Source organism: Bos indicus x Bos taurus, chromosome 1 (assembly GCF_003369695.1).
Source record: "Bos indicus x Bos taurus breed Angus x Brahman F1 hybrid chromosome 1, Bos_hybrid_MaternalHap_v2.0, whole genome shotgun sequence".
Taxonomy (NCBI): Eukaryota; Metazoa; Chordata; class Mammalia; order Artiodactyla; family Bovidae; genus Bos; species Bos indicus x Bos taurus.
The window spans coordinates 18,366,937-18,386,968 of record NC_040076.1 but is presented as its reverse complement, the minus strand read 5'-3'; the positions used below and the strand labels follow the sequence as shown (position 1 = coordinate 18,386,968).

The 20,032-nt window shown below is 36.8% G+C and overlaps 1 protein-coding gene across 5 annotated transcripts in view; it reads right to left on the bottom strand.

The window, feature by feature from the left end:
* TMPRSS15 (transmembrane serine protease 15) overlaps positions 1-20,032 on the bottom strand; it is a 143,387-nt gene that overhangs the window by 106,801 nt on the left and 16,554 nt on the right. For all 5 annotated transcript variants that reach the window (XM_027545313.1, XM_027545442.1, XM_027545383.1 and 2 more), the window contains 2 exons: positions 8,245-8,376; positions 304-415 (listed from right to left, as the gene is read on the bottom strand). In XM_027545313.1, coding sequence (XP_027401114.1) covers positions 304-415; positions 8,245-8,376 — 244 coding nt within the window. The remainder of the gene's footprint in view (positions 1-303; positions 416-8,244; positions 8,377-20,032) is intronic.

The following is a 20,032-nucleotide window of genomic DNA, read 5'->3' as shown; positions in this document are numbered from 1 at the left end:
ATGGAAACAACTATCTAGAAAATAAATGCATTACTAAAGATGCTAAGACTTCCTGCATCAGAGAAAGACTTCATGACTTAAGTACATGGAATAAAAGGTGGTTTCCCTGCTGGCTCAGATGATAAAGCGTCTGTCTGCAATGTAGGAGACCTGGGTTCGATCCCTGGGTTGGGAAGTACCCTGGAGAAGGAAATGGCAACCCACTCCAGTACTCTTGCCTAGAAAATCTCATGGACGGAGGAGCCTGGTGTCCATGGGGTTGCAAAGAGTCGGACACTACTGAGCGACTTCACTCACTATTACCGTATAATCCACCGACAAACAGCGCTTGTATTATTAGAAGGCTTGGGATAATGCAGAGCCTCAAAGGACCCAGAAGATCCAGTCAACAAAAATCTTCCATCACAAGCTGTGGCTGTGAAAAAGAGAAAATTAATGTCAGACAAAAATCATCTTGGAAGCATTTCACAAATGAAATGGGATTCAAATTCGCTAATGAATCTTCATAGAACACTCATGACTAAATCTATAGGAGGCTATTTCACAAAACCAAAATGATCAAATGGAAGTAGATCAAATTTCATGTTTTAAATCTATTACTTATTTTCAGATACTTTTACACAGCCCATCAGAGTCCATAAAAATAGAAAAGCATTCTATTTCTAAATACCCATAACTAAGTTGCATTTTAGTATATTCTTCCACATTTGTAAAAAATATGTATATCTGAATTACAAACTTCCAATTTAAACAAATGACTACTGTGTTCTTAATTTTATTTTCCCTATTAAGTTGGAGCTAGAGTGAGTTTCAACTATGTGTACTAAGTGATTTGTCTTCCTGAAAATGGTCAGAATATGACCAGGCAAATGAAACATACGGTGCAAGCGGCTTGAAGAGAACTTTCCATTCAAACTACTGCACACAACTTCTAGACTTCACTTTTGCTTCTTTTATACGAACTCACAATCTAGTTCAGTATTTTCATTCAGGATCTCTGAATGTGTTTTTCCTTCCTATGGCAACTCACTTTTCTCTTTTAATTCGTGTAGCATGAATATATTTATGTTAAGTCAAAGTGTTAAAGTATCAGAGTGTCGGAGTGCTCAGTACTCAGCCGTGTCAGACTCTCTGCAACCCTGTGGACTCTAGCCCACCAGGCTCTGCTGTCCATGGAATTCTCCAGACAAGAATATCGGACTGTGTTGCCATTTCCTACTTCAGGGGAACTTCCTGACCCAGGAATAGAACCCGTGTCACTTGCGTCTCCCTCATTGGCAGGCGGACTCTTTACCACTTACCACCTGGGAAGCCATTCTCTTCAATGTCATGCATTACTACTGATCTTAGTTTCCATATGAATCATTTCCAATTAGAGTAAACCTTGTTGAAAGCATGAACCAGGAGTCATGAATTAACAGCTTTTCATTTTATACTTGCTATATATCATATCTATTAAAAATAACATTAATGTTTTTCTTAGGTTATTTTCTGTATACTTAGTTGTATGGATATTATATTCTAAAATAAAGACTTCTAAAATGTGTCCTTTCTCTTTTGGCATGTTGTTAATTCCTCATATGCCAGATGTGTTGATGGAGGGCAGGGAAATCAAGGAAATTTATCAAAATCAGCTTGCTGGTCTTGCAATCTGAGTGCTAGCATAAGCTAATCCTAAATTGATAGATGGAAAAGCCCATTCTAACATTATACAAAAATGCTGTCAAATTATAAAATACAAGCTATTACGTGACATGAAATATTTTACATGAACAAAAGAAATAAATTGATCAGCACACAGAAATCTAGGTAAAAATCTTGCATTTTGGTTGACTTTTTACTACTTTGGGCATATTAGGTAAAGGCATAAAAAAAGTAGGTACATGTTAAGATTCAAAGTCTGTTAAGAACAATGGCCTAGGAGTTAACTGTATTGGATTATGAATGGGATTGTTGTAGCCTAGTTCCCAGAAGGTGACAAAAGAAAGAAAAAAAGAACAAATTAAGAACAGAAAAGATAATAACCTAATATCACAAATTTCAGGAAATAAAAGGGAAAAATCTGTGATTTGTTGAGAGAACAGACTCAGTTGGTGTGTTATACTTACTGGAGCAAAAAGGACAATTAAGGCTAGTTTATATGATTTGAAAGTAAACAGTGAAAATATGACTTTTTAAGGCAGAACTAAACAAATTTCTAGTTGTAAAAAAACTCCCTTGTTCATTCAAAGCTGTCTGTCATAAACCACACCAAAGAAATGAGACTATTAATCCCTTAGCTTCACTGATCATAAAAGTAAGAATAATGTCTGCTTGTATTTTAAATGATATATGGAGCCTTTTAATCACAGTTTGTAAAGAAACATGTGGACTCCAAGATTATTGGCAATGCATGAAAATCCACTACTATTGTAAATAGTTTATATTTAAACTATGATACTCAGGAACTCAGTGAGGAAGAGCAATTAATCCTACCAGCAATAAAATACAGCTGCTAGCATTGGTGGAGTATTTCTTATGTACTGGCCTTTCCCTAAGGTCACTTCATAAGTATTAATGTTTTCTTCACCACAAACTTATGATGTTTTAGGTGGGGAAACTGAGGTACAGAAGGGTTAAATAACTAGCATAAGTTCTCCCAGCTTATAAACAATGTTTCAAAGACAGGCAGTCTTACCCAATACCTAATATTATCTTAATACTACAATATATAAAGCTATCATAATGATATCACTCAAATCTCTTTGCGTTGAAAAGCAGGGGTGTGTGTGTGCATGTGTGTGTGTGTGTGTGAGAGAGAGAGAGAGACTGCAAATGAAAAAGGAAATGAAATTAAAAGAATTTCATCAATCCAGCGTTTTTAAAATTATAATATAGATCACATTTGCAATAGCACTTCGCAACAAACAGGAGAAATAAAAGGAAAAACATATGGAGTGAAAAAGGGAACAAAACAAGAGCAGTTTTAGAATGTATAAATCCTATTTGCAAAGCTGATATTTTAGTAATCCTCCTCGTCCACTCCGGAGAAGGCAATGGCAACCCACTCTAGTACTCTTGTCTGGAAAATCCCATGGACTGAGGTGCCTGGTAGGCTGCAGTCCATGGGGTCGCCAAGAGTCAGACACAACTGAACGACTTCACTTTCAATTTTCACTTTCACACATTGGAGAAGGAAATGGCAACCTACTCCAGTGCTCCTGCCTGGAGAATCCCAGGGACGGTGTAGCCTGAAGGGCTCCCGTCTGTAGGGTTACACAGAGTCGGACACAACTGAAGTGACTTAGCAGCAGCAGCAGCAGCAGCTTCGTCCACTCACTACATATTTGTGGGGAAAGGTATCAACAGCTTTGGGCTGCACAACAGGATTAATAAATTAAAAAAAAAAGTGAATTATGTCCCTGTTGGCAAAGATGGTTGTATGTCTGCTGTACCTTTACTCAGTCCCTTTCTAGGTTCATGACTAGACTGCGTACCTCCAAATGGGTCATATGACAGAGTCTGGTTAATAAACTTTGGTGGAAATTATTGTATTTATTTCCAGATCTGATTTATAAAAAGATCTTCTGTAACATTCTTCCATTGTCTGTCAGCAGGTTGCAAAGAATCCAGGGGAGAACTTGGCTCAGAAGGTATGGTGGAGGCACTGGAACCCTGAATGCTTCAGAGCACAGCCTCTTGCCACCTTTCTTGAATTATATTGTCAGTGATAAATTGTAATTGTCCTATATTGTTAAGATTACTTATCATAGTATTTTTTGTTGTTGTTCAGTCACTAAGCCATATCTGACTCTTTGCAACCCCAGGGACTGCAGCACACCAGCCTTCCCTGTCCTTTGCTATCTCCTAGAGCTTGCTCAAACTCATGTCCATCGAGTTGGTGATGCCATCCAACCACCTCGTCCTTTGTTGTCCCCTTCTCCTCCCGCTTTCAATCTTTCCCAACATCAGGGTCTTTTCCAATGAGTCATTTCTTCGCAGCAGGTGGCCAAAGTATTGGAGTTTCAGCTTCAACATCAGTCCTTCCAATGAATATTCAGGACTGATTTCCTTTAGAATTGACTGGTTTGATCTCCTTGCAGTCCAAGGGGGCTCTCAAGAGTCTTCTCCAACATCACAGTTCAAAAGTATCAATTCTTCAGTGCTCAGCCTTCTTTAGGATCCAACTCTCACATCCATACAAGACTACTGGAAAAACTATAGCTTTGACTAGACGGACCTTTGTCAGCAAAGTGATGTTTTTTTTAATATGCTCTTTAGGTTTCTCACAGCTTTCTTTCCAAAGAGCAAGGAGCAATTCAACTTCTTTGAATTTCATATCTGCAGTCACTATCCACAGTGATTTTGGAGCCCAAGAAAATAAAGTCTGTCACTGTTTCTATTGTTTCCCCATCTATTTGCCATGAAGTGATGGGACCAGATGCCATGATCTTCGTTTTTTGAATGTTGAGTTTTAAACCAGCTCTTTCATTCTCCTCTTTCATAATATTTAGTTTGCCCTTAAGGACACGATCAGTTTGTGTGTTCAGTTTTCTATGAAGTTGCTGAATTTTAGTGGAAATGGATACTCTATAGATCAATTTATGCTCTAAAGGAACTTTGGGAATTTCTGCATTTGAGAAAAGATTAAGAAGAACATTCCTGAAGGCATTTAAAATAAAGTTACAATAGTATTGAGCTACTTATAACAGCTATGACAAACCTAGACAGCATCTTAAAAAGCAGAGACATCACTTTGCCAACAAAGATCCATCTAGTCAAAGCTGTGGTTTTTCTAGTAGTCATGTCTGGATGTAAGAGTTGGACTATAAAGAAAGCTGCAGCCAAAGAATTGATGCTTTTGAACTGTGGTGTTGGGGAAGACTCTTGAGAGTCACTTGGACTGCAACCAGTTCATCCTAAAGGAAATCAGTCAGGAATACTCATTGAACAGCTGATGTTGAAGCTGAAGCCCCAATAATTTGGCCACCTGAGGCGAAGAACTGATTCCTTAGAAAAGACCCTGCTGCTGGGAAAGATTGAAGGCAGGAGGAGAAGGGGATGACAGAGGATGAGATGGTTAGATGGCATCACTGACTCGATGGACATGAGTTTGAGCAAGCCCTGGGAGCTGGTGATGGACAGAGAAGCCTGGCACGCTGCAGTCTTTGGGGTTGCAGAGTCAGACATGACTGAGCGACTGAACCTAACTGAATGTTACAATAAGACATGAAGCAGGGCATACTTCTGGAAAAACAGATATAACCCAGCCATGGCTGAGTATGATTACTAAGTATTCAGGATTATAATTTTTTAGACTACAAAGTGCTTTTTAGTGTGGTGCTAGGAAAAAACTCTCAGTGGGAGATAAATGAGCCTGTCCAATATTATACTATCAGCCATTCTATTGCACTATCCAAAATTGAGTATAATGGAATGGGATTCATATAGGTGTGTTCTTAGGACCCACTGAGGGCTCCCTCTGCTGGTTCATTATTTTTTAGTAGTGTGTTTGCTCAGTACACTGAATTCTCCAGGAATATACATCAAACTGGAAAAGGGCATGACAACCCACTCCAGTATTATTCTTTCCTGGAGAATTCCAGGGACAGAAGAGCCTGGCGGGCTACAGTCCATAGGGTAGTAAAGAGTTGGACATGACTGAGTGTCTATCTCACACACACACACACACAAATCAAACGTGATCTCTGCCCATCCACTCAAGTCTATTTTGCATGTACATATGAGACAGACAAACAACCTTTGGAGACACTTGCCAGCTTTCAAAATAGGCCTGAACATTGGCCTGAAGGGTATGGATCAGCACTTTTTCTTCTCACAGGTCAGCTAAAAAGTAAACTTTCCTGCTGATTCAATCCTCATCAGAAGAAAAGAACAGTTTAAAGAAATCTTGGTTCTGCTATCGTCAGCTATAAGTTATGAAAACCTAAATAACTAAAGCCTAAAAAGAAAGCTGTTTAGGAAGTTAACATTAATATGACTCTATTAATAACACCGACTAGAATTAGAGCTCACAGATGGAGGAATAAGGGAGAGAAGAGAGAGCATAGGTCAATTTCACACAGATAGTTTTCTTAAAATCATCTTTCAGTGAATGTAAATTGATGGACAGGGCTTTATTCTAGAAATTATGCTACAATTTGAGCACAAGTTTGAAGTGGGGCTGAGGTGAAGTACTCACAATCATTTATGATTAAGTAATGAATGAAAGTGTGAGAGTGAAAATGTTAGTCGCTAAGTCATGTCTGACGCTTTGTGACCCCATGAACTGTAGCCTACCAGGCTCCTCTGGCAATGGAACTCTCCAGGCAAAAATATAGGAGTGGGTTGCCATTTCCTTTTCCAAGGGATCTTCCCACCCCAGGGATCTGACTAAATATATGAACCCGGGGTCTCCTGCATTGTGGGTGGATTCTTTACCATCTGAGCCACCAGGGAATCCAAATAATGAATAAAACAACCTATATGACAGTAAATCCTGGATAAAGATAGAGTAGTTGATTGATTTTTTCTCTTCTTTATTCCACAAAGACTTTAACTTGTTTTTGAAAAAAAAAAAAAAAAATAGATACAGTGCTAACTTTAAAGTGCAAATAATAAAGAGAATCAAGAAAAATGACAGACAAGGATCTATAGGCTTCAGAAAGTTAGTGACTTGGATGGTGAATTGATAGTAAGTTTCAATTAACACAAAACCTTCATGATATTGAAAAGTAATAATGCAGTTTGATTATGTATTTAATGCAAACACATACTCATAATTAGAGATTTCAGTTCTAAAACTGAAGTTCATGTCATGAGTTTAGCGTGACTTAGAAACATAATTCATGGCCTTATAACTTACTTCAGGACAAGTTTCCACATATAGTGTATTTCTATGGTTATTATTTGATATGCATGGATACTAATTTGTTATGAAAATTGTAAACTCTGTAACCGTGGAGAGCACATAACAGGTATGGTTCATTTTCTGATTACACATCTTAGATGTTTCTCCCCATTTACAGTTAGTGATCAGCATCATATAGACTTAAAGGTATGTGGCTCACTCTGATACACGTAATTTTTGAAATATAAATTGGGGGAACATCACCTCTATTACCTCATGATGGCACACTTGTATCACATTCCCACTGAAAAGGTTTTTAAACTGCCTGAAAACCAGAGCAAACAAAGACATGGCTTTCTTCTTCTTTGAGTAATTTAGTTATATAAAATAGATTAAAAAATATTCTGTAGCCTGCACTTTCTTCCAGTATGCTCTGAGAGCACTTCAAAGTATGCTGTTAAACTTTGAAGTTTGAATTTTATCCAAGAACATTTGAACTAGGAGTGCTTAGTTGAAGACACTTTAGTCAAGTTGCTGGTTTTTGAGTTGGTTCTGGGAAACAGACCAACTGCCTATCTTTTCAAGTATATCCTGAGTGGATAGGTAATTTTTAAAACTTCAGTTGGTATTTGAGTATTTGTCTTCAATTAATATCAAAAAGAAGAGCAAAGTATAACAAATAAAGTGAAGTAAATTGTAACTAAAGCCTTTACACATTTCAGGAACTAACTGTGCTCACGGTCAATTTTTAAACTGATTATAAACTATACCAAAAAATTGCTCAATTCCTGCTCTTTAATTTTTCAAGAACAAATTGTAGGTTAGAATTGTTCAAATAGTTCCTCACATTACTTACCAGTCATATATACATTATATTACCCAGGCAATAAAATGAAGAAACAAGCCAAAAAAGAAATATGTTTAAATTACATATTTAAATTACATGTTTAAATTACAGCTATGTTCAGCATTTATTAAGTGCTACTTAAGTGTTAACTAATAGTAATAATAGTGATTAAAAAAACTATTAGCACTCTAAACAAATGCCAGTATTTACAAAAGATGAAACAAAACAGATATTTAGTTTAACAGACATGAAGATCTTACTCTTAACTGATTTCCTTTACTCACAGAACTACAACTCAAGTACACTTTTTACCTATTTTTTGTTTCTTTGCCAAAAGTTGAATAAAGGCAACAATTTGAATTAAGGAGTGATGATTCCTGAGTTAAAGACAAAATTTAAGAATATTAATATTCTTAATATTACTTTTAGATTTTTGTCTTAAATCATAAACATGACTAAGGGTATATCTCAATCTCTGGTAATTTCTGGCACCTGAGGGTTGTGTGTGTGTGTGTGTGTGTGTGTGTGTGTGTGTATACACAGTGAGGGAGGGAAGTTAATCACTTACCACAAGTTTTATTGTCTTCATCAGAGCCATCTGGACAGTTTAATTCTCCATCACAAAATAAATCAATTGCTATGCACTTTAGAGCATCAGCACACAGCCTTGAATCAGGTGGGCACTCTATTGAGACATTTCCTTTAAAAAAAATTGAATTTAAAGGTTATGATGTATTATTCTTTGTCATTTAGGTAAGTATATACTTGAAAGTGAAAGTGAAAGTCGCTCAGTTGTGTCTGACTCTTTGCAGACCCATGGACTGTATAGTCCATGGAATTTTCCAGACCAGCATACTGGAGTTATACTGGAGTGGGTAGCCTTTTCCTTCTTCAGGGAATCTTCCCAACCCAGGGATCGAACCCAGGTCTCCTACATTACAGGCGGATTCTTTAGCAGCTGAGCCACAAGGGAAGCCCAAGTAAGTATATGCTTACTTATAATTATTTCAACTTCCCCCAAAATATGTATTTCATTTAATGAATTGATCTTATAGTTTTAAGTTTTGAAGAAATGATACATATTTCTTCATAGATATTAAATACGATGCTTACTATGTTGATTTTCTGAAAAGGTTGTCTATTTATTCATTTGCTTTTGGTTGTGTGTGCTGGGTCTTTGCTGCTGCCCGGGCTTTCTCTAGTTGTGGCAAGTGCGGCTGCTCTCTAGTTGCAGACTGCAGGCTTCTCATTGTGCTGGCTTTTCTTATTGTGGAGCGAGAATGGGCTTTAGGGCACGTGAACTTCAGTAGTTCTGGCTCCCTGGCTCTAGAGCACAGGCTCAGTGTCTGTGGGGCATGGGCTTAGTCGCTCTGAGGCATGTTGGATCTTCCTGGAGCAGGGACCAAACCTGTGTCTCCTGGATTGGCAGGCAGATTCTTTACCACTGAGCCATCAGGGAAGCCCCTACTTTGCTGATTTTTAATCTTGATAAATGAATGCTACAGTTTGGACATTTAGTCCCCAATATTTACACCTCCTAGGATTGTTATGTGTAATGTGGGGCAATTTGCTAAAATGTATATCTCATCATCTACAGTATCTAATAGCCACTTCATTTACTTATAAACTTATGACTTGAAAATATAGTAGTTGAAGTTAAGGTTTGCATCCTGCAGAACAAAATTTGTCAATGAAAACTATTTTATAGTAAAATGAAACTTAAAATCCACAGTACATTGAACAAGAAAACCCAATGGTTTTCTTCTGTTCATTATCTCCTTGCTTCTTCTTCTTCTTTTTTTAAATATGTTATATACTTTTATTTTTTTATTATTTTCTTTTGTTTCTTAGATGATATTATACATATTTTAATGCCATTCTCCCAAATCATCCCCCCCTGCCTCCCACAGCTTCTTGGGTCAGAGTTTCTTAGGGGGAAAGTTGCAAACATCCCCCTGAAGGATTCCATGTCATACTCTGACCAGGATCTGATAAATTTGCACCTCTCAGCCTGTCCTGTCCTTCACCTGCTTCTTTCCACATTGCTAAATATAAAGATGGACCGAGAAACATATTTTGCTTCTAGAAATTGACTTGGAAAATTTAGGTGCAATCCTAATAATATATGCCCATTGGATAACTACATATGTTTTTAATTTTCTGAGCAATGTGAGAATTTCAATGTGTTTCTTTATGATTAGAATAACAATGACAGTTTAAAGTTTTTGGAAAATCTTTAAGCTCAATAGCATTTTTTTTTCTTTTTGTTATTGGTCTTAATCTTAAAGCCAGCATTGTACTGCCATCTGCTGGGTTTTAAAAATATATTTGATTCTGAAATTTCTCTTAGGCTCCAAGAAATAAATTGGGGAAAGTGCTTCTGTTAATAAATCTGCTAAAGTAATGCTTAATTAAGAACATTATAGACAGAGTTGCTGGGTATAAATACAACTAAATTGGTCTTTTATAATTGTAATTAAAATAGATATAAGCCATTGTGAAATTCATGGACCAGCTAACATCTAAAATAGGACAGGATAAAGCTGAATCATTTCCAAGTGCTAAACTACTCCCATTTAAGAGAAAAAAAATAATTAAAAAAAATATGTTAAATAAACTTGTATATTATGACACATATGAGATATTCATCAAGAGTTCTTAATTATTGAGCCACTAATCCATAAGAGGTATCATGTTGATAGTATTAAAAAAAATGCTTGGTAAAAAATAAATGAGAAAAAGGACATCATTGTAGTAACTCTGTCTCTTAAACAGTGGTTGAAGGAGTTCTAGGTATTCAGCATCTACAAGAATAGACTTGGGCATTTAACTAGAGACATTATGATTTTGTCTGATCTAATGCTTTCTATGGAAACTTCACTTATTGATATTTCATATCTTTGTCTATTGCTTATTGAAATTTATAGATTGAACTTCAAAACCACACTGTCAAGAGACACCATTTGAAACATTTGATCTCATTAATGATTATTCATTCACTTTACAAGTATTTATTTCCTATTTACTTGTGTCATGTCTTTTTAAGGGATAGAAATAATAGGATGAGTAAGGCAGAGACTATTTTTATAGAGTTTGGAGTTTAGTGGTCAACTGATTCATTGGCTAGCAAATTTTGTAAATGAGGTAGAAAAAAGTGATGTGGGAACATAAAAACTGGGCTATGCCATGGATTATCTTCCTTCTGAGTCTGGGATTGAAAACATCTTCATATAAATTAAAATTTGAAAGATGTTTAGAAATGCACAATGAAAAGAGGTATGTGAAATGTACATATGATGATATGACAAGAGCATATTACTACAGGGAAAGCAGGGGCATCTAACTTATCTAGATGTTGGCGTGCTTACTGAAACTATGGCAGGAAGGGAGTTTAGTCAAATTCTGGGGGACATTTTAAAAATCATTTTAACATATTAAAATATTTTTTGTAAATAACAGTATTGAAAATTTTAACATATATATGCGATATGACCAGTCCATGTTTCATAAAGACAATTCTGCTACCAACTGAGAAACCATTTCAACATTCAAGGTGAAAGTTGATGAGAGTTGGAACTCTTGCACTAGCAGGGGAGATGGGGATATATTCCAGTTGCTATTTTACAAGTAGGATTGATGGGCTTTAGTGGTCAGATATGCTCCTGGCCAGAGGGAGGTGAAGAAAAGGGTGCTCAGAATGATAGATGCACTTTGGTGTGGCCATGAAATGCCAGTGTTCATCAGTCACAATAGGCATTATCAGAGAAATAGCTGGTGGGATTAGTAAATGACTCTAGTTTGAAATATTTAGATTTGAAGGTGGAAATATTATACTCTTGTTTAGATTGTACTCTCCATATCTCCATATTCTGTTGTACAAACATTCTTCATCTGTCTTGGTCCATGAATAAAGAGAAATTCCTCTAATTTAAAGCCAGAATTGAAAGAGACACGTGTACCCCAATGTTCATTGCAGCACTGTTTATAATAGCCAGGACATGGAAGCAATCCATCAGCAGATGAATGGATAAGAATGGATAAGAAAGCTGTGGTACATTTACACAATGGTATATTACTCAGCCATTAAAAATACATTTGAATCAGTTCTAATGAGGTGCATGAAACTGGAGCCTATTATACAGAGTGAAGTAAGCCAGAAAGAAAAACACCAATACAGTATACTAACGCATATATGTGGAATTTAGAAAGATGGTAACAATAACCCTGTATGCAAGACAGCAAAAGAGACAAAGATGTATTGAACAGTCTTTTGGACTTTGTGGGAGAGGAAGAGGGCAGGATGGTACGGGAGAATGGCATTGAAACGTATATTATCATATGTGAAACAAATCACCAGTCCAGGTTCGATGCATGATACAGGACGCTCGGGGCTGGTGCACTGGGATGACCCAGAGGGATGGGATGGGGAGGGCAGTGGGAGGGGGTTCAGGATGGGGAACACATGTACACCCATGGCGGATTCATGTCAATGTATGGCAAAACCAATACAATATTGTAAAGTAAAGTAAATAAATTAAAAAAAATAAAATATGAATATCGTCTTCTTATATAAAGGAAGTATGTTTTAGGATTTTATCAGATTTTATTTTTACCTAGTGTTCAGTCTCCCTCTCATCTCCTTACATACACAGGTATGATGTCCATTTCCAACAAAACCATTGATTAAAACATTAACTGCTACAGAAATTAGCCAGATGCCAGTTTTTAAAGTAACCTTCCATTCTTAAAACTAGAGTTCTTTGGCTGGACTATTTAGTTTGCCATTTCATCCGTTAGTTTTTACTTTAGTACGTCTCCTTTTCTCGGGAATCTCTACTGTGATTCTTATAAGGACTATTTAACAAAACAGTTAAGGATTTCTATTTAAGGAAATGTGTAAAAATAATTGATTCTGTTTATTAAAATCTGTTCAAATTGTCTAAATATTACTTGCTGTTTTCTTGAATGGAAAAAAGATTTGCATATTTTTATATTATATGGCATTTTAATCTTGAGGATATTAATTTTTGGCATAATATGGAAACCCACCATAAATTAGTATTATTCGTAATTCTGCAAATTGAAGGCTTTATCGTCTATTTATATTTGTATCAGGAAGGATTCAGTATACCCTAAAATGTGATTACTTCAGAGTAATCCATGGTCATAACACTGTCCAGTGACTTGAGGTGAGGAATCTCTCTTGTCTGTTTTGTGCAGACTCTGGACTAAGCATTGTGGAGAAGAAAAAGACTGAAACCCATTATTTGTTTTCTTCCAAACCAGTTATAAGAAGTGTTGCATACAAGACAGTAATTTGAAAATCATATTTGGGAAATATTAGACTTTTATTTTTCCTAAAAATGGGTGTAACAACCCTTGGTGACCAAATATGAGACAAATTAAACCCAAGATTTAATAGCTTACTTAGTAATGAAGTCAGAATCTGAATGCATGAATGCCTGCTTTAAGAGACCAAGTTCATTTCACTGTACTGTGTTTGGGAGATATCACTTTACAGAAATTCTCCTCTACTTTAAAAGAACAAATTTAATCATTTTAGCAAGACTGTGGCTGTTCAAATGAAATTAAAGTGGGAAAATACTTTAATGGTTCTGTTATTATTTGTGTAGGAGTGTCTTAAATTAGAGGAGAGTGCTTAGCAGGATATGTATGTTGTTTTCTCAGATGCAGAGAAAACAAATACTTGAAGTCAAAAGACATTTGGTGTTGGTTGCGGTGCCTGTGTCTGAGTCCTGGGACAATCAATTCAATTGAAGAGTATAATTCTGCCTTAAATTCTCTTGAGCCAATTTCACATTCTTTACTAAATTAGCCAGTTCTTTTCCTTCCATCCTCAAACCCCTCCACATGGTGGAACTATAGAAAATTGCATTTTGTTGAGACTGAGAAAGCCCATGATAGTTAATCTTGTTTTTCTGCAATCATTGCCTGACCAGTAAGCAACAAAAGACTAGAACAAGCTGTATTCTAGAAACCCTTCAAGCATATGAACAATTGCGCAAAAGAGCCCCTCTTGGGCACACTGTAACAGCTAGAAATCAATCGGTGTAATGCAACCTTAGTTCCCATCTCTCCCTTTACTGTTCCGAATGGGTTAGTAAAACTTTACGGTAATTGGCAACAAAGGCAGTTGAACAATAGAACATAATCCTCATGGACTTTGTACCCACTATCAAATAAAAATTCTCTTTGGCAGAATTTATAATAGTAGTAACGCCAGGTATATGGTGCATGCATTTGTTGATTTTTCTCAAACTCTGTCTTCCAGGCATATAAAAATGAGAATAAACTTAACATCCCTGAAAGTCATATTCATAATAAATTACTGCTTGGAAACTGTGGTTTTCAAGTTTAATTGCCACGTTCCCCTCTATAAATCTATAGTGTCTTGCTGTATGAGAGGAATGAATAGGAATGAATGGTGACTGGGGACTCATGGATCCAGTAAAAGAGGGAATGTGATATTTTACCACCTACTTACATTATGAGAATTCTTCAAGATTGAGTAAGGTAATTCAATATGGTCTCCAATAATAGGAAAGCTTTGGAAATGGAGTTTTTGTGGCCAAAGAAATGATCAGATTAAAACGGGCACTACTGAACACAACAATCTTGTTTTAACCTTAGTCTAGTTTTTAAAAGATCTTTTTGAAAAAGTATACAACTTGCTATTTTTTTTTTTTTGGTTGTGTCCCTCCTTTATGCCAATCATGAATTGGTATCTGTATTATTTCCTTTCTTCATGACTGCTCTTTAAAACATATATTTAAATCTTTGTCTTTCAGATAATAAATACAAAGTTCAAGAACTAGGTGGCTTACCAAACATTATATGACGGTAATTGGTGGAAATAGTTAAGATGGATTCACCTACACATTTTCAATCTTTGAAAATTGTATGTTAGTTTTTGGTCTTCATTATGATTATCAAATGTTCATATAAAATGTGAAAGATAGAAATAAATATATACTGATTCCATTCTTACAGTTTACAGGTTGGAAAGATTTCTGTCCTACTCTCTAGGAAAGAAAAGTGCTGGTCAATCATTACCCTCATGCTCTGTGTTCCCCTTTCACCATATCCTTTTGCCAGAAGCTGGGCTGTTAGCCTATGTTTGATCCTACCCAGCTTCTCTGGTGGTTCAGAAGACAAAGAATCCACCTGCAATGCATAAGCCCTGAGTTTGATCCCTGGGTCAGGAGGATCTCTGGAGAAGGGAATGGGTACCCCTTCAGTATTCTTGCCTGGAAAATCCCATGGAGAGAGGAGCCTGCTGGGCTATAGTCCACAGGTCATAAATAGTCAGACACAACAGAGCAACTATGTGTATGTGTACATAGCACATCAAATGTCATAATACATTTGGTGTGTGGGATATTTTGGTCCATAAGACATTTGGTTCTTAAACACTTGATCCATTCCAAAAGGTCCTTAAAATTTGCTCCTATCTGAAGTATCCATGGACAGAGGATCCTTGGCGGATTACACTAAAAGGGGTCACAAAAGAGTCAGACACAACCGAGTGACTAAATAACAACAACAAAAAGTGTCCAAGAGCATATCTGTTCCATTCAAATGATTTGGGTTTTGTTGTTGTTGTTTTTTTTTTTTTAATTTATTTTGGCTGAGCTGGGTTTTTTTTTGCTGCATGTGGGCCTTCTCTGGTTGCGGTGAGCCTGAGCATCTCTATACTTGCAGTGTGGTGGCTTCTCTTGTTGCAGAGCAAGTGGGCTCTAGGGCACGTGGGCTCAGTAGTTGTGGTGTACATGTAGTTGCCTTGCAACACGGGGAATCTTCCTGGACCAGGGATTGAACCCATGCTCCCTGCATTGGCAGGCAGATTCTTAACCTCTGCACCACCAGGGAAGTCCTTCAAATAATTTTGGACAGGACCAAATCATCAAGGACCATTTTGGTGTGGGCAGATGTCTTATGGGCATTCTGGATAGGACTAAAAGTCCTGCAAGAAACTGGGCATATTGTTCAGTCACTTTTCATATTTTTGGTGGGCTTGTCTTCAAGAGAGTAAGAAAGAAAATTTGTTTTAAGTCCACAGATATTTTGCTCTAGCACTTTTTTTCCTTCTATGTCTTTCCACATATTTCCCTTAGGGTGTTTTGTACACCTAAGAGGTCCTCAATAACTGTGGGTTGTATGAATCACCCAGTGAATCAATAAATAGGTAAATAGAAAACACAGCACTAACTTTGGTATTTGTTGCTGACTTTTAAAGTTATAAAAATATTTCTTAAAATATATTAAAGTTATTTAAATTTTAGATTAAATTAATTGGTCATTATTCATCCTAAGATCACTTTTTGAGAGTGTGTTGAAAGGTGATTTTAGATGTTATAAATAGTTTTCTGCATTGCATAAGGGACAGTGGGCTGAAGAGCAGTTCCATTTTTCACTGTGTTGTGCTGCTCTCTGAACAACACCAAAATACAACCCCAGGCAGGCTTGTCCTACCATAAGAGCCCTCCATGGGTTTAGAGGTGGGATGATTTGTTTCATAAAGTATTTTGATACATCATTCATATATCACTCTGCTTTTCAAACTTCATACCTACTGTTATATCTAGGAATTGCTAAGTCTTACCCAGAGACCACTTATAGTTTCACAAATGTTCTCTTCTTGTATTACATAATCTTTGATATAAATTCTAATAACATGAAAATAGCAGCATTATTTCAGGAGCTGAAGAGTTATACAATATTGCCTGCATGGAGTTTACCTAAAGAGACTATGTACACATTCAGACTGTTTAACATGAAGATTAAGTTAGTAGAGAAGACACTTTGGTTAAGCAGCAGATAGACAAAGGCAAAGTAGACAATTATTAAGAATCTGGAAAAATTATGACATTAAAGACACATGCCAACCATACACAAAACTTAAAAATAAACTCAAAGTGGAGCAAAGATAAATGTAAGGCCAGACATTATAAAACTCTTAGAGGAAAACATAGGCAGAATACTCTTTGACATAAATCCAAACAAGAAATTTTTTGACCCACCTCTTAAGAGTTACTTTGCCTCTTTGATTTCTTTCACCAGTGTTTTATAGTTTTCTATATATAGGTCTTTAGTTTCTTTAGGTAGATATATTCCTAAGTATTTGGAAAAATATACCATGTTCATGGATTGGAAGAATCAATATAATGAAAATGAGTATACTACCCAAAGCAATTTATAGATTCAATGCAATCCCTATCAAGCTACCAACGGTATTCTTCACAGAGCTAGAACAAATAATTTCACAATTTGTATGGAAATACAAAAAAACCTCGAATAGCCAAAGCTATCTTGAGAAAGAAGAATGGAACTGGAGGAATCAACCTGCCTGACTTCAGGCTCTACTACAAAGCCACAGTCATCAAGACAGTATGGTACTGGCACAAAGACAGAAATCTTGATCAATGGAACAAAATAGAAAGCCCAGAGATGATCTACGCACCTATGGACACCTTATCTTTGACAAAGGAGGCAAGAATATACAATGGATTAAAGACAATCTCTTTAACAAGTGGTGCTGGGAAAACTGGCCAACCACTTGTAAAAGAATGAAACTAGAACACTTTCTAACACCATACACAAAAATAAACTCAAAATGGATTAAAGATCTAAACGTAAGACCAGAAACTATAAAACTCCTAGAGGAGAACATAGGCAAAACACTCTCCGACATAAATCACAGCAGGATCCTCTATGACACCTCCCAGAATACTGGAAATAAAAGCAAAAATAAACAAATGGGACCTAATTAAACTTAAAAGCTTCTGCACATCAAAGGAAACTATAAGCAAGGTGAAAAGACAGCCTTCAGAATGGGAGAAAATAATAGCAAATGAAGCAACTGACAAATAACTAATCTCAAAAATATACAACCAACTCCTACAGCTCAATTCCAGAAAAATAAATGGACCAATCAAAAAATGGGCCAAAAAACTAAATAGACATTTCTCCAGAGAAGACATACAGATGGCTAACAAACACATGAAAAGATGCTCAACATCACTCATTATCAGGGAAATGCAAATCAAAACCACTATGAGGTACCATTTCACGCCAGTCAGAATGGCTGCGATCCAAAAGTCTACAAATAATAAATGCTGGAGAGGGTGTGGAGAAAAGGGAACCCTCTTATACTGTTGGTGGGAATGCAAACTAGTACAGCCACTATGGAGAACAGTGTGGAGATTCCTTAAAAAACTGGAAATAGAACTGCCTTATGACCCAGCAATCCCACTGCTGGGCATACACACTGAGGAAACCAGAATTGAAAGAGACACGTGTACCTCAATGTTCATTGCAGCACTGTCTATAATAGCCAGGACATGAAAGCAACCTAGATGTCCATCAGCAGATGAATGGATAAGAGAGCTGTGGTACATACACACAATGGAGTATTACTCAGCCATTAAAAAGAATACATTTGAATAAGTTCTAATGAGGTGGATGAAACTGGAGCCTATTATACAGAGTGAAGTAAGCCAGAAACAAAAACACCAAGACAGTATACTAATGCATATATATGGAATTTAGAAAGATGGTAACAATAACTGTATACGAGACAGCAAAAGAGACACTGATGTATAGAACAGTCTTTTGGACTCTGTGCTAGAGGGAGAGGGTGGGATGATTTGGGAGAATGGCATTGAAATATGTATAATATCATATATGAAACGAGTCGCCAATCCAGGTTCGATGCATGCTACTGGATGCTTGGGTCTGGTGCACTGGGACGACCCAGAGGGATGGTATGGGGAGGGAGGAGGGAGGAGGGTTCAGGATGGGAAACACATGTATACCTGTGGCAGATTCATTTTGATATATGGCAAAATCAATACAATATTGTAAGTTAAATAAATTAAAAAAAAGTTAAAAAAATTAAAAAAAAAAAAAGAGTTACTTTGCCAACAAAGGTCCATCTAATCAAGGCTATGGTTTTTCCAGTGGTCATGTATGGATGTGAGAGTTGGACTATAAAGAAAGCTGAGCGCAGAAGAATTGATGCTTTTGAACTGTCATGTTGGAGGAGACTCTTGAGTCCCTTGGACTGCAAAGAGATCCAACCAGTCCATCCTAAAGGAGATCAGTCCTGGGTGTTCATTGGAAGGACTGATGTTGAAGCTGAAACTCCAATACTTTGGCCACCTGATGCGAAGGCTGACTCATTTGAAAAGACCCTGATGCAGGGAAAGACCAAGCACAGGAGAAGGGGACGACAGAGGATGAGATGGTTGGATGGCATCACCGACTTGATGGACATGGGTTTGGGTGGACTCTGGGAGTTGGTGATGGACAGGGAGGCCTGGCGTGCTGTGGTTCATGGGGTCGCAAAGAGTCAGACATGACTGAGCGATTGAACTGAAGAGTAAGGAAAATAAAAATAAATAATGGGACCTAATTAAACTTAAAAGGCTTTTCACAGCAAAGGAAACCATAAACAAAAAGAAAAGACAACACTCAGAATAGGAGAAAATATTTGCATACAAAGGAACTGACAAGGGATTAATCTCCACAATATGCAAAGAGCTCATGTAGCTCAATATCAAAAGAACAACCCAATCAAAAATTGGGTGGAAGACCTAAATAGACATTTTTCCAAAGAAGACATACAGATGGCTAAAAAGCACATGGAAAAATGCTCAACATCACTAATTTCTAGAGAAATGAAAAGCAAAACTATAACGAAGCATCTCCTTATACTGGTCAGAATGTCTGTCATCAAAAATTCTACAAACAAATGTTGGAGAGGGTATGGAGAAAAGGGAACTCTCTTGGTGGGATTGTAAACTGGTATAGCCACTCTAGAGAACAGAATAGAGGTTCTGCAAAAAACTGAAAACGGAGCTACCACATGACCCAGCAATCCCACTCCTGGGTATGACCAAAGAAAATTATAATTCAAAAAGATGCATGCACCCAGTACTCATTGCAGCACTGTTTACAATAGCCAGGACTTGGAAGCAACCTAAATGTCCATCAACAGAGGACTGGATAAAGAGGATGTGGTACCTATATACGATGGAATATTGCTCAACCATAAAAAGGAATGAAATAGGGCCATTTGCAGAAACTTGGACAGACCTAGAGACTGTCATACAGAATGAAGTAAATCAGGAAGAGAAAAACAAATACCATACAAGATTGCTTACTTGTGAAATCTAGAAAAATGGTACAGATAGACATATTGGCAAAGCAGAAATAGAGACACAGATGTAGAGAACAGGCTTAAGTTTGTTAGCAAACTTAACAAACTGAGAGCAGAATGTGGGTAGGATGAATTGGGAGATTGGGATTGAAATAGATACACTATTATGTATAAA